Source organism: Schistocerca serialis, chromosome 6 (assembly GCF_023864345.2).
Source record: "Schistocerca serialis cubense isolate TAMUIC-IGC-003099 chromosome 6, iqSchSeri2.2, whole genome shotgun sequence".
Lineage (NCBI taxonomy): Eukaryota > Metazoa > Arthropoda > Insecta > Orthoptera > Acrididae > Schistocerca > Schistocerca serialis.
Genome location: NC_064643.1, coordinates 571005029 through 571020458, shown reverse-complemented (window position 1 = coordinate 571020458; position 15430 = coordinate 571005029). Strand labels below are relative to the sequence as shown.

The window sequence follows — 15430 nt, the reverse complement described above, 5'->3', positions numbered from 1 at the left end:
TCTCTCAGACAGACCCTCCTCAGCAGAACCTGCGATTTGCCAATGTTAAGAGAACTACCGTGTCAGAGCCGTGTGGACATCATCTTCACTGCATGGGTAGACGACGAGACCGTCAGCATAGGACATGCAACAGAAGCAATGAGAAGACCACCAGGCGTTGACGAAGTCGCTGGAGTAAGGGTTCTAACGCCAAAGCATTCAGTACCGTGGAAAGTGGGAACCCTGTTGGAATGAGCACTCGATCGCTAGAGGCGTGATGAGGCGTCCTTTATAGAGTATTCTTGAATTCGCGCCACGCAAGGGCCGTATTAATGCTGTTACTATATGAGCCAGAAAACACACGTGCAGGAGGACTGTCATCAAAAATATGTGATCGACACAGCCAAATGCCTGACTGAAGCCAATAAATGCCAAAGCACCAGGCAGATGTCGTGACCTGGTGAGTACGATCATATCCCTGTGATGGTAAAGGGCTGTATGAATACTGTTGTCATCGCCCAGGGAAGTCTGACCGAGGGATGTGACGTATAGTGCCTTCTGCACTCGTGATGCCAACAAGCAGATGAAAATTTTCTTGTTGCGTTGAGTAGAGAGATAGGCTGGTAATCACAGGTTTATAGTCACCCATGCCTCAAGGAAGATGGATGGAATCGTCGTTGTTAGGGACATCATGTCGCAACAAATGGGTGTCCAAGCAAGTACCGACAGATAGCTAAACACTTGTAAAATTCGAATGAGAGGTCTTCAGGTCTTAGAGACTTATTGGCGGCTCCCGACATGATAGCACTTTGGACTTCATCTGTGGTAATGTCTTCCTGAAGTCGTCCAGTAAAGTGTTTATGGTGAGTGCCGCTAACTCCTCAATTAAGACTGGGCTAAATGGGACAGCAGTGTACAGTCGGATGAAAATGGAAAGGAAAGTGTGACCAATGGCCCGCAGCATAGTATATCGTTGTCCTTCTGTTTGAGTGAGGTTGTATATGAGACCTCGACAACGATATCTTTGTTCTGGTACATCAACGGCGTTTTGTGAGCTATATGGCCAGGGTCGTGGGACCTAACAGTTGTCCCATCCAAGTGTCTTCAAATGAGTGGGGTGATCCATGCCTTAGGATAATGCACAATCACGTAATGGATAGGAGAGAACGTCATCGAAGTATAGTCGTATAGGATCACGTAATAGAAGTACAAATTGCTCAAATGTCAAGACGTCTTTGCCATAACCCTGCAATGACCTGCATAGACTCACCACGAGAAGGTGAAGATGTAAGTGGGGCTATGTCGATGACAGGAGGCCAACGCATGCTCAATGACCTGTCGATAGTCAGGGGCAGTCATGTGGTTAACGTTAAATTTCTACAGGCAAGGACTGTGCCACGCCTGTTGGCGAGCAAAGGGAACATCACAGATGTAGGCTCGTGGTCAGAGAATTCCAGAGGACAAATTTCGGCATGTTGGGTGTTGTCAGCAAGGGAGTGTGTGAGGTAAATATGTTCCAGGCGACTGGAAGAGTGCGCCAACCCTTATATGAAACCCGCATGGGAAATGTGAAACTTTCTTCATGTGTCAGTAAGCTGCAGTTGGTCGATTATGATGGAAAGGGATGTACATAGGGAATGTCGTGGGAATTTGTCAGTGGGGCCCTTGTGTGGAGTTTAAGTCCCGACCAAGGACTAGGTCATCCAGGGGACCTCAGAAAGCAGCTTTGACTCGTCAGCAAAGAAGGTGTATCATTGATGACGGCAGTGCATATGCATTTAGGATGCAGGATATACCCCTAGTATTGGGATGGTATACTACATCTTCAGTGGGAAGCCTTGCATGGAGGAGGATAGCCACTCCACTATCACTGTCGGAGGCATGGGGGAATGTGGGCTGTGTACCCAGTGGGAGTCTAGAAATCAGCGACTATCACTTTTGATAGATGGCAATGTCGACACCAACAGCATAAATGGAGTCTCTGAGCCATGCCAGTTAATGTGGAGTCCAAATGGTGGCCAGATTGATCATTGCACTGTGGGAGTGGAGTGTCGTGCAGATTTTTTCTGGCTGACGTGAAACATATGGCACTGCCGCTATGGCCATAATAACTGGGTGGAAGATATGTCGGGCGCCGCTGTGGGGCATTCACTGACAGGTGGGCCAGCATCTCAGTCTTCTCTGTCGTCGGCATCATCAGCCCGAGAGATCAAAAGCTGTCGCACGCGCTGCGGCTGGCTTACCGGTGTCGACGAGCATGTCGCCCTTGTGGTGCCTGTGCACGGCGAGCGCCCGCGCGGGCGGCCAGGGCAGCAGCAGCGGCAGCGGCAGCAGCAGCAGCAGCAGCGGCCGCCGCCTCATGGCTGGCGCATGGCCGCTCGCGGGGGCCGCGGCCCCGCCCTCCAGTCGCTCCGGCCGCGACCGTCCGGCGCCGCGGGCTCGCGATCCTCCACCACCTGCAGCACACGCGCACACCGCGGTGTCTCAGGGCCAGCTCGACAGGCGACGGTCAGGTGGTCAAGGTTAACTCGTCCAAAACAGTGGTGTCTAACCTTAAGGGACACACCCGCTGACCTCAGAAGATGGCGAAAAAAACGGCACAAATTTACAGTTTAAGTACTTACAAGGGGACCTTAAGCATTGGTCGACTTCGATTTTTCGATTTTCTTCATACTAACAATAAATTATCGCTAGCTGGTATTTTTGTGATCTTCCCAATGCTTTTGATTGTTTAGACTATGATACTGTCTCAGAAAAAATCAGGTTGTAAGGAAATAGCTTGAATGAAACATAACAAAGAGAATGCAAAAATTTGTGCTGAACAATTAAAACAGTGTTGGAATGATAATAAATTTTATTGCCTGAAGAGAAATAACAAAGTGAGTCCAACAGGGTTCAATTTTTTATCCACTTCAGTTCCATAAGCCAACGGCTTTGCCGCAGTGGTAACTCAGGTTCGCGGCAGATCACCGACGTTAAGCGCTGTCGGGCTATGCTAGCACCTGGATGGGCGACCATCCAGTCTGCCGAGCGCTGATGGCAAGCGGAGTGCACTCAGCCTTTGTGAGGCAAACTGAGGAGCTACTTGATTGAGAAGAAGCGGCTCCGGTCTCGTAAACTGACATACGGCTGATAGAGCGGTGTGTTGACCACATGCCCCTCCATATCCGCATTCAGTGACGCCCGTGGGCTGAGGATGACACGGCGGTCAGACGATACCTTTGGGCCTTCATGGCCTGTTCGGGAAGAGTTTAGTTTAGCTCAATTCCATAAGTTATTACGTGAATCACCTGCCACTTAACATTCAACAAGCAGACCATACTAGCATTATAAATAACAAGCTTAGCGACTGCTGGTTCGTTCGCATAGAGTGCGTCCTCTGCACAGATTTTTTTCTTTTCCTTTAATCAAATTTCTATGATTTGCCAAAACTGCAACGCTTTTTCAATTTATCAAGCCAATTAAGGCCATTAAGCAAGGCCTTTTCCGAATGTACTTCAGATCAAAAGACGACTCTGGTACCTGGTTCAAATGGCTCTGAGCACTACGGGACTTAACTTCTGAGGTCATCAGTCCCATATACCTTAAAACTACTTAAACCTAACTAACGTAAGGACATCACACACATCCATGCCCGAGGCAGGATTCGAGCCTGCGCCGTAGCGGTCGCGCAGTTCTAGGCTGTAGCGACTAGAACCGCTCAGCCACTCCGGCCGGCCCGGTACCTGAAATCCAAGGTTTTTATTAATCGTGCCTTTTGTGCTCTGATAGTAATACTTCCATAGAAACTTCCATACCCTTACACACTTTCCTTTATATCTAATCGAGAAGTGAAATAGTAGTTTACATGCAGCAAACGTTGTAGGAAGGATAACCATAACTATGAGCAATCATATTGGGTATTAATTAACCGCTTCAGCTGTATTTAGAAGCGGACCCATCCACTATTTTGCAAACTGGATGTTTTATTCTCTGACAAACCGCCTTTTAGCGATGTTTTGTTCTGACGGACAACGAATGTTGGGTACAAAGTTCCAAACTTTTCAGCTCTCATGTTTTAGTAATATGATCACCTGAAGATGTGGCTTTTAGTGCCATGAAACCGGTATTGATCCAATAATAAAGGACTAAATACAGCTGAGGAGGTTTATTGATACCCAACGTGAGTAATTTACATTTATTTAACTTTAATGGTTTATGTAATATATCCAAATATTTTCTTAAAAATTTTTCATCCGCTATTTCATCTCTTCAGGATTCAATTTCCAAAAACAGTGAAACACGTTGTAAATGAGTAGCCACTATTTGTGTGTATGTGTGTTATCGTAAATATAAACCTGAGGCTGTGAACTGAAGACCTACATTTGCTACAGAGCTTAAAGCCACATCACTTACATAAAACTGAAAAGAATCCTGTGTGTGTGAAAATCGATCTCATTCATAAGCAAATAAATAAGCAAACCAATAGTTTCACACTCCGTAGACTTGGCCTGTGCGAACTGTTTGAAAAAAACCGTAACTCTATAAAGAAAAACAAACTGTAATGTCGAGCTCTATAAGAATGTAATCTCAAATACAGGAAAATGGTTGCACTGACCTAAGGCCCTGATAAAATAAAAAATAAAAAAAACTGACTCAAACTACATTTCTCAAAGCAAACGAAACAGTCACGTATTATGAGTCTCACCTACAAAATGAAATACTGGCAGAAACAGCTACCAGCAAGACTCCGCAACAGCTAAAAAGAATCCTGGTAACTACAGTCGGTCATGGGAAATTGGGTTCATAATCTTGACACAGACTGCCAATGAAACACAAGACTCAACCTTTAAGTACTGAAATTTCAACTAGGAAGGAACTTATCAAAGAAAACAGTTAAAGACTGATATCAAAATTCATTTAATCTAATGGCTTCCATGGTACAGTAAATTAACTCACAAGATCAATCAATAGAATAATTATCAAAAACTCGACTGTGATGAATGTGACGTGGACCAACAATATAATTCAACAAAAATAAAAAAATATACTTTTTATCTCATCAGACAATACTTTGTTCTCACTGTTTTCAGTTAGATTCTTAATTGTTTCGCTTTCGTAAGTTTTAAGATGTTTTGCGAACTTTTCCTTACTTTTTTTGTTCTCGTGAACTTCTTCTTCCGCTGTAAGTGGTACTTTAGAGCATTTTTTAGATCTGTTATCAGTAACGTATTACAGAACTGAAATTACCAGGAATCGTTTTTAACATTTTCCTCAAGCATTTAAATAGCACTATAACTCTTTTTAGCGCAGCTCGTAGAGCTACGAGAAGGCTTAATTGGGTGAGTCCAACAGTGTCATACCAACTTCCACATCATTTTCACGTTACGCTGCTTAAAACGAAGGGGAACCTTGCCGAATCTTAGTTCCCAAATCACGGTCTGTCTAGCTCTGTGTATCTTCCTGTAATTACGACGATTTCTATTGCCTCTACATGAAGTAAGTTTTGCTGGATTTCTAAACGTGAGAGTTACATAGCACTGCCTAAGACACGTGGTGAGAGACATATTTTGAGGCTGAAAGTTGGTTAGGTTTCCCAGCACTCGAGTATTTGTTGATATCGTTTACAGGTTGCAGGCTCCTCGGTACAGAACACCAGAGCCGCATCACAATGAACTTTTTGTTCCTTTGTTGTCATTCCATGACAACTACACAATTCGTAGCTCTTCAGTCAAGAGATTACATAAAATACCACAGAAGAACATTACATATATAAAATACTGGGGTAAAAGATGAAATGTAGACATGAGAAGGGGGAAGCAATTGGAGTTAAAATATACAGAAAAGGGGTAGTTTGACGAGGCACGTTTACATAAAATTCACAGACAGTGAAAATGGCACTCGATGAAGACGTAACGTGTAACCATTGGTGGCACGAGTAGCACCATAAAAAATGGTGTTTACAGTATGGGACGACGACACTGAACACACACTGCGCTGATGTCACATACGTGGTGAGCACCAAAACAAGGCAAAGTAACTGCATTAAAATCTGAAGGGCCTGCCAAGTGAGGGGAGGTCGGAGAGGAGGGAGAGAGGAAAGAGAGATTGGGGTTGAGGAGGAAGAGGGCCAGGAAAAAGGGGGGGAGGGAAGAAGTGGAATCAGTAGTACACCAAGGGACAGGAGACGGGGAGGGAGCGCAAGGGCTGGGAAAGGATGGGGATATGGGAGAGGAGGGAGAAAACAGCAGAGGGAGCAGGGGAACGAGAGAGAACCCAAAGGGGGATAGGGAGGGAAAGAGGAGAGAGGAGGGTCAGAATTGGAAGGAACGATAAATATCGAGAGGAAGCACATCATCTGGGACGTGGAGACCTTGGAAGTTCTTTTGGGAGAGTGGATGGAGGGTGTGGTGACAGAGAGAGAGGGGGAGGACACATCGGTAAAGGGGTGGCAGCAGGTGGGGAGTGGAGAGGAATGGAGACATCAGGCAGTAAGGGTATCAAGGTAGCGGTTGGTGTAGAGGATACATATGTGTTTTAGGAAAAGGAGGAGATGTGGGAAGGAGATGAGGTCATAGAGGATCCTTGTGTGGGCCAGAACACAGATACGAAAAGCAAGGCAGTTCACATGGCGTTCGAGAATTTGGGCGGCTTTATAAAATTTAGGAAGGGTGGATATCCAGGCAACACTAGCGTAACTGAGGATGGGCTGGATCAATGATTTGTACGTATGAAGGATGATGGAAAGGTGCAATCCTTATTTCTTGCCAGGCAGGAGATTTAGGAGGTGGAGTCTACTGTGGGCTTTGCGTTGGATGGTAAGGAGATGGGGACTCCAGGTGAGGTAAGATCAAGGGTGAGGCCAAAGTATTTCAAGATGGGGGTAAGTTGGATCAGGTGCTCTTAGATGGAGAGGTAGAAATCATGGAGCCAGAAAGAGGGGGTGGTACATCCTGTAATTATTCTCTGGGTTTTGGAAGGATTGATTCAAAGGAGCCACTGGTAGCACCAAGCAGTAAACTGGTTTAGGTGAGTTTGGAGGGTGCGCTGGGACCGTTTTAGGGTAGGATAGAGGGCACGTAAGGCGTTGTCATTAGCATACTGAAGGAAATGAATGGGTGTGGGAGGTCTGGGCATATCAGTGGTGTACAAGAGGTATAGGAGAGGAGGAAGGACAAAGACCTGGGGCACACCTGTTCTTGAATTATTGACACCTGTGGTAGGTTGGAAGGTACGGAATTGGCATTATGAATGATGACTTTGGAAGGATGCCTCGAGAGGAACGAGGCAGTGAGATGCATTAAGTTGACAGCAATGAAATGGAGTCTGGAATGCCATACGCCGTCATAGGCGTTCTGGAGGTATACAATGAAGCAGTGCAAGGTACAAACTAACTCAGAAACGTCAGTAATTAACGAGTGTGTAAACTTACGTGCCAGTTTTTTAGGTGATGCGAGGGCAGTCGAGAGATAACAAATAGGTAACCATAATATGTCGGACTAGATTTTTGCTAATCGATACATAGTTAAATTAAAAAATTACGATTTATCGCCTTCAAGTCTTTGTATAAATTTCAATGCTTTCAGGTGGGAGGATGCCTGCAAATTGAAGACGGTCGTTAGACGGTGCCAGTACCTGCGAACTTATCGTTCCAGAGTGGACCTTCCAAAGCTGCTGCAAAATACAGGTTGGCCAGAAAAGTGGGGCCTCTTTGGTCTGTCCACCGATTTCTTTGGAATCCGAGGTTTTAAATAGCACCCAAGGCGAGGAATACCTCTACTTTTTGCACCAGGATGGAGAAGTCAGCACGCACTTCCGCGATAATTACTCTCAGCCTTGGACCACTTGAGGCAACAGTTTAAGCGTCTTGTTGTAACACTGTTCCTGAGAACAGAAGTTTAGGGAAGGCTGCCGGATGTTTTGACGAGCAAACCGTTTAAAGAATTAACGAATGCTACAACGACATATCTAAAGTACGACCACAACAGAACAACCGAACCATCCACGCTGGCGCTCACGTTACGCTAAATGTTCTGCTGCTGTCGTGTCAGCGTTTGACAGAACTTCTATCCCGTCTACATTTCCCACTGCATTTCAATATTTCTTATATGTGATTTACTCTTGTTGACTGACCGGTGAATGCCGCTCCAATAACTTATAAAGTTGAACAGCTCAAGCACCCTTTGCCATTCATTTCAGTGCTTCAGTATTTTTCGAAATGTACTCCCTGTATCTGTACTTGAGACTTTTGTTTAATATTTATGTTAACTGAATATGTCTACAATTCTTTTTAACATCCACTGCAATCTTCCCACCTGTCCTTAATTTCTGTTAGTAGCTCGATCTTATCACAGTGATTAAGTGAAAGGACTGCAAGTTCCAGAGGAAGTTGATGCCTGGGTCATGGTCAGAATAGGAAGCTGCAAGGGCAGACGGCACTGTTAACGTAGATTTTACAACCTTCTTCATTAGGCCTTATACAATATGAACTTTCCATTAGGGAGGTGCTGTACGTACAGGGGGTGGACAAAAAAAATGGGTACACCCCAAGAAATGCCTGCTTGAAGATAAATCGGCTGCTAGCCAAGCCTGCAGGCCATGCTGTTGCATTTGGCTGGTGGAACTCTGTTCTGTGTAGTTCTGAGCGCCTTTTTTTGGAGCTGAGTGAATTGAAACGTGAGCAAATTGTTGGTTCTCTATGGTGGGTGCTTCCGCAACCAGGGTAGCCGAAGTGTTTGATTTTTGAAGAGGCACTGCACCAAAGATTCATTGTTCATTCGTTATTAGTCCCCCCCCCCCCTCTTTTTAACATTCTTCTGTAGCACCACATCTCAAATACTTCGATTTTCTTCTTCTCCGATTCTCTCACAGTTCATGTTTCACTATCGTACAATGCTGTCCTCAAAATGCACATTCTCAGATATTTGTCTTAAAATTAAGTCCCAAGTTCTATACTAGTAGACTTCCCTTGATCATGAATGCCCTTTTTGTCAGTGCAAGTCGGTCTCCTTGCTCCGTTCGTCATGGGTTATTTTGCTGCCTAGGTAGCAGGTTTCCTGAACTTCATCTACATCGTGATCACCAACCCCGATGTTATGTTTCTCGTTGTTCTCATTTATGTTACACCTCATTACTTTCATCTTTCTTCGATTTACTCTCAATCCATATTCTACACTCATTACACTATTCATTCCATTGGGCAGATCAATTAATTCATCTTCACCTTAGCTGAGGATATCAATGTCATCAGCAAATATTAACATTGATATCGTTTCACTTTGAACTTAAATTCCACTCTTGAACGTTTCTTTTATTTCTGTCATTGCTTCTTCGATGTACAAATTGAATAGAAGGGGCGAAAGACTATATCCCTGTCCTAAAGCCTTTTTAAACCGAGGACTTCGTTCTCCATGGTCCACTTTTATTATTCGCCCTTGGCTCTTGTACGTAGTGTATGTTACCCGTCTCTCCTTATAACTTACCCCTATTTTCCTCAGATTTCGAACATCTTTTACCATTTTACATTCTCGTACGGTTTCTGCAGGTCGACATATCCTATAACGTTTCTTGAATTCTCTTTAGTGTGGCTTCCATTATCAACCTCAACGCCCGAAACTCCTCTCTGGCGCTTTTAGCTTCCCTACAGCCGAATTGATCGTCATCAAACAGGTCCCAGTTTTGTTTTCCATTCTTTTGTAATTATTCTTGTCAGTAACTTGGATGCATGAGCTGTTAAGCTGATTGTGCGACAAATCTCGCACTTCTCAGCTCTTGCCGTTTTCGCAATTGTGTGGATGATGCTCTCCGAAAGTCAGATGGTATATCTCCAGTCTCATATTTTCTACACACCAACGTGAATGGTCGTTTTGTTGCCACCAATGATTTTAGGAATTCTTATGAAATTTTGTCCATCCCTTCTGTCTTATTTGAGCTTAACTATTGCAAAGCTCTGTTTAATTTTGGTTCTAGTACTGGATCTCCTGTGCGTTCTATATCGACTGTTGTTTCTTCTGTCACATCATCAGACACGTCTTCCTCTTCTCAGACGCCTTCAATGTTCTCCTTCTATCCATCAGCTCTCTCCTTTGCATTTAACAGTGGAATTTCTATTGCACTCTTGTTACCACCCTTGGTTTTAATTTAGCGAAAGGTTGTTTTGGCTTTCCTATATGCTGAATCAGTTCTCCCGACAATCGATTTCTTCACAGTTTTCATACAGGTATTTCGTCTTAGCTTCTCTGCACTTCAGCCGGTACTTCATAATTATTCGTCAGTGTGTGGTCTTTAAGAGTTAGGATAGATACATGAAAAAGAGAATATCGAAAGAAGGGAAGTGCGTTTCGTCACAGATTCGTTTAGTAAGGGCGAAAGATTTACGGAGATACTCGCCCAACTTTAGTGGCACATGCTACAAGAGAGGAGTTTTGCATCACTTCGCGGTTTACCGTTAAAATTCCGAGAAGAGTCAACTGATATATTGTTTCCTCTTTCGTATATTTGACGAAGAGACCATTAAGGTAATATCAGAAAGATTCGAGCTCGCTCTCAGGTTTACCAACAATGTTTCTTCCCGTGCACCATTCACGAATAGGCAGTGGGCGAGATGACAGTGGTACTAAAGTCCCCTCCGCCACCTACCATAATGTGGTCCACAGAGTATTGGTTTAGATGTAGATATAGATTTTCTGACTGTAGATTTAGATGTGATCGCTACAAAGTGTGAAGCATAGGACTAAGAAAGTGAGGCAGTTCCCACCACCACCGGTGTTTTGTCTTGAACTATCAAAGAAGCTACTGTCGCACGTGCTGGCACCGTCCATCGACTTTGGCACGAGGCACGACCGCCGTCTTTGGGGACAGAGCCTTCCCGGGAACAGCCAGCTGCGCACAGCGTCGTTTCGTTGCTGAGACACGCAGCCAACGACGTCACATTCTTCCCTTTTTCTTTCCTTGTGTCGCGCCGCCGTACGGAGAAGCATCTGACCTATCAACACAACGTTTTTTCGGAAGAAGTGTACACAATGGCTCGAATCGAAACGAGAGATACCGTTACGAGAATGGTGGCTGCTCCCTGTACCAGGAACTGAGTTCTTTGGATCACGATGCATTTATTGATTCCAAGATATAACAAGAACATTTTAAGACAGTTCTGCTTACGGCACAATTATTATTGCTGTTGTAAGTTTTACAGTGCTGTACCTTACAAACTATAAACGTAAGAAACTAGAGAAATGAAGCAATGCTTATGTCCCAAAGTACCGCACACAGTCTGCCCTACTGAGAGTAACAGCTGTTCCCTCTTGGTATGTGAAGATTGAAAAGTAAGAGAGAAGTACTTACAGAAGAGAACCTATGAGGTCCCGTCATCAGCCCTGCTGCCTCAGCCATAAACAGCACTGCCCGCGAAAGACAAGGTGCCGGCTTCGAGGCTTGGGGCAGCACATAGTTTTCACCAGCAAGGAACTTTCAATTGAGATCACACTCTGTAACTGAATGAAAGATTCATTGTCCTCTTTAAGAGCTTCAGTCAAGTCTTGAAGCTCATTGGAAAGAACAGAGCAGACAGTGATACGTTCTACATATTAAAACTTCCTAGCTATTGAGTCGTTTCCGAATCGGTTTTCTTAGAAAACCCAAAGATTCGTCCGCACTTATGAAGGACATGTTCCAGAAGATCATTTCTTCGATTCACTTCAACCAGTAGTTCGGTCCTTGGACGTCCTCAGCAGACGAGCTATGACACAATATCCAATAAATTGTAGTAAGTAACATTTTCTGAAGCGACAACTAACATTTTACGTTTACGAAATTGAAGTGCTTGTTGAATTCATGTCGCTCAGAATCGATACTGACTGCGTTATAAAGGTGCACCAGCGTGGTGTATAGTAGGTGGTCATAATGATCTGGCTCGTCAGTGTGTGATGTGGCAGGGTTGCAATATGATTTGCACACGAATATTACATATCTGAAATTAAATCGCGACCAAATACGTATGAATGTGATACTGAAATGGAAGGCAATGTTCCAAGGAACATTGCATGGTACGTATTCAAACACAGGCACTGGAATTTCATATTTATCCGCTGATACCGGTCCTGCGGCTTACAAAAATGAGTAAAAATGTCTTCCCGGAATGGGAATAACATTAATGGGATATACCGATACATGTATGACACATGGGCTGACGGCATATGGTAGTGTGGGTCTAGCCTTGAGAGTACTCGGATAGCCGAAGCTGTAAGGCGATTGTTCGCGTAAAGGGGGAAATCTGGGTTCGAGTACCGGTCCGACACAAATTTTCATTGTCGTTCCATTATGTAGCTGTAGGCGGCTCATATCCGCAATTGCGAATGCATTTCCTGTCGCTCACCTTTCATGTGGAGTAGTTTGTAGTATCAGACGCTAACAGCCGGTCAAATATGTTCCTAGTAATACCAATTCTTGAGATTATCGTTAGATTTCAGAACACTACTTCTCAAGCGATTCAGCGTCTTACATATTGTACACTTCAATTGGTTTATAGAGCCTAGAGTTTCAGTAGTCACCACCAACTCACTGGGAGATCGTTTTCTGGGTAGACACAGGTCTACATTTGGTGTTGTCGGAGATGTTATCCAAGGTGCAGGAGCTACGGTCGAAACTTTCCCTGAAATGCACTCTTCTTGTTGGAGGTCGATATACACGTTCCGCCGACAGCGCAGTCATTAGAGACGGAGTACAATGTCGGAGGACGAGAGGATGGGGAAGGAAATTGGCCGTCACCTTTTCGAAGGAATTGCACCGGCATTTGCCTGGCGCGATTTAGGTAAATCACGAACAACCTAAATGTGGATGGCCGGACAAGGATTTGAACCGTCGTCCTCCCGAATGCGAGTCCAGTGTGCTAACCAGCACGCCACTTCTCTTGGTGAGGTGTACTTATACTCTTCTCTTTCCTTATGTCAGAAATAAACCTCTTTCAGCTGCACAGAAGTACGACCGGGTTAGTGATGTCAGATCATAAACATTAAGCCCACAACACGGGAAGGAGTTGGACTCATCCTTCTCAGAATAAAATACTGTTATCCACAACAAGCAGGGTGTCATAGACCAAAGTACTATGACATGTTGAAAGTGCGGTAACTTCATACTATGGAGCGGTGGACAACAACCGTCCAGACGCCTCGCCCTGCAGGGCCGCACTCAGTTCTATGGATGAGTGGTGTCTGTTCTTTCGGACATGTCTGAGAGAACAGACACCGAGCGGAATCCGCATCTGTGACACATATTATGTAAATTGAAGGAGGAGAGGGAGAATGGAATGGAAAGGGAAGGGAATATTGATGTCAGCTGCATCAGGACTTAATACGGTCACGAGCGAAAATATGTGCCGGACCGTCAGTCGAATCCGGAGTATTCAGCTTACGAGGGATTTGCGTTAACCACTACTCACCCGGACACAGTGTTTATCGCAATTGCACGGCCTATCTCGGCACGCCTGAATAAGAGTCCAGTGTGCTAACCACAGTGCCACCTCAGTCGGTCAAGGCAGAAAAGATTCAGTTTCAGTGTTAAAGGCAGATTCTAATTTCTCGCAGGATTATAGGCGACTACTGCGATGTGGCACAATGCAGCACGAAACGTTTATATTTATGACTGTACTTACCCAGTCGCAACGCTGAACTGCAGTCTTAAAAAATTCGGCTTCACACAGTATCATGTGAAACTTATCTAACCTAAGGCGATCTCTGTGATTATGATAACTGTATATGTGGCGCTAGATCGCGTCTCGTGCGGAAGTATTCAGTACTGTTTGGTTAGTGCTGCGTATGAAACGAGTTGTTTTTGGTGTGGTTAGCATGTGAATGAAATACGAAATGTAAGTGCCAGACCCATGATTTGGGATTCAAATACATCGAGAAAGAATGCCGGACAAGGAATAGGAAGTAAACTGGCAACGGCGAACTGTTCAGGCGTGACGTTGAGCGCCCTGATTGAAATAAATCAGCTCCAATGTGTAAAGTGTCAACTGTCAAGCAATTTCAATCGGACTATAGACACATGACCATGTTGTAACTTCTAACATGTTTTCGCGTTTGGAGAAAACCTTAATCCGTAATTACACGAAAAGACTGCAACACTTAAAACCTAAATGCACGTAATTTCTACATCTACATCTACAGCTACATGGATACTCTGCAAATTACATTTAAGTGCCTGGTAGAAGGTTCATTGAACCACCTTCACAATTCTCTATTATTCCAATCTCGTATAGTTCGCGGAAAGAATGAACACCTATATCTTTCCGTACGAGCTCTGATTTCCCTTATTTTATCATGGTGACCGTTCTTCCCTATATTGGTCGGTGTCAAAAAAATATTTTCGCATTCGGAGGAGGGAGATGGTGATTGGAATTTCGTGAGAAGATTCCGTCGCAACGAAAAAGCCTTTCTTTTAATGATTTCCAGACCAAATCCTGTATCATTTCTCTGACACTCTCTCTCATATTTCGCGATAATACAATACGTGCTGCCTTTCTTTGAACTTTTTCGATGCACTCCGTCGGTCCTGTCTGGCAAGGATCCCACACGGCGCAGCAGTATTCCAAAAGTGGACGGACAAGCGTAGTGTAGGCAGTCTGCTTAGTAGGTCTGTTACATTTTCTAAGTGTCCTGCCAATAAAACGCAGTCTTTGGTTAGCCTTCCCCAGAACATTTTATGTGTTCCTTCCAATTTAAGTTGTTTGTAATTGTAATTCCTCGGTATTTAGTTGAATTTACGGCCTTTATATTTGACTGATTTATCGTGTAACCGAAGTTTAACGAGTTCCTTTCAGCATTCATGTGGATGACCTCACACTTTTCGTTATTGGGGGTTAAGTGCCACTTTTCGCACCATTCCATTATTTCTTCTAAATCGTTTTTCAGTTTGTTTTGATTTTCTAATGACTTCATTAGTCGATAAACGACAGGTTCATCTACAGACAACCGAAGACGGTTGCTCAAATTGTCTGCCAAATCGTTTATATAGATAAGGAACAGCAAAGGGCCTATAACACTACCTTGGGGAATGCCAGAAATCACTTACGTTTTACTCGATGACTTTCCGTCACTTACTACGAACTGTGACCTCTCTGACAGGAAATGGAATAAGAAAACGTATTAAACTTCTATTACAGGGCTGGCCAGAGGCGGAAGTCTGGAAAAGTCTAGTAAAGTACAACACCTCCTACTACCAGTGGGCCCCCTCCAGTATCTTCGGCAGGCAGGTTCCAGAGGCTGCCTACGGGCGAGGCTGATCTGTGTGTACTCGGGTGTGACAGCCAGGAACAGGTCCAGTGGAGGAGAGGCGCGTGGCAGACGGGTGCTTTGCATTCTTCTGACTGGCCCCACGGCCGCAGAAATGTGCCCGAAATTCCACCTGCTCCTCCGCTCGTGCCCATTCGCGCCTCGCCGCTCCATCTGTCCACTCAGCTAAACGTTTGCACAAATAA

General features: G+C 44.5%; 1 protein-coding gene across 1 annotated transcript in view; it reads right to left on the bottom strand.

Moving 5' to 3' along the window:
* LOC126484989 (uncharacterized) overlaps positions 1-12335 on the bottom strand; it is a 224743-nt gene extending 212408 nt beyond the window's left edge. The window contains exons 1-2 of the mRNA XM_050108595.1: positions 12329-12335; positions 2223-2435 (exon numbers count right to left, since the gene is read on the bottom strand). Of these exons, the coding sequence (XP_049964552.1) occupies positions 2223-2435; positions 12329-12335 (220 nt within the window). The remainder of the gene's footprint in view (positions 1-2222; positions 2436-12328) is intronic.
* Between the last annotated feature and the right edge of the window lie 3095 nt (positions 12336-15430).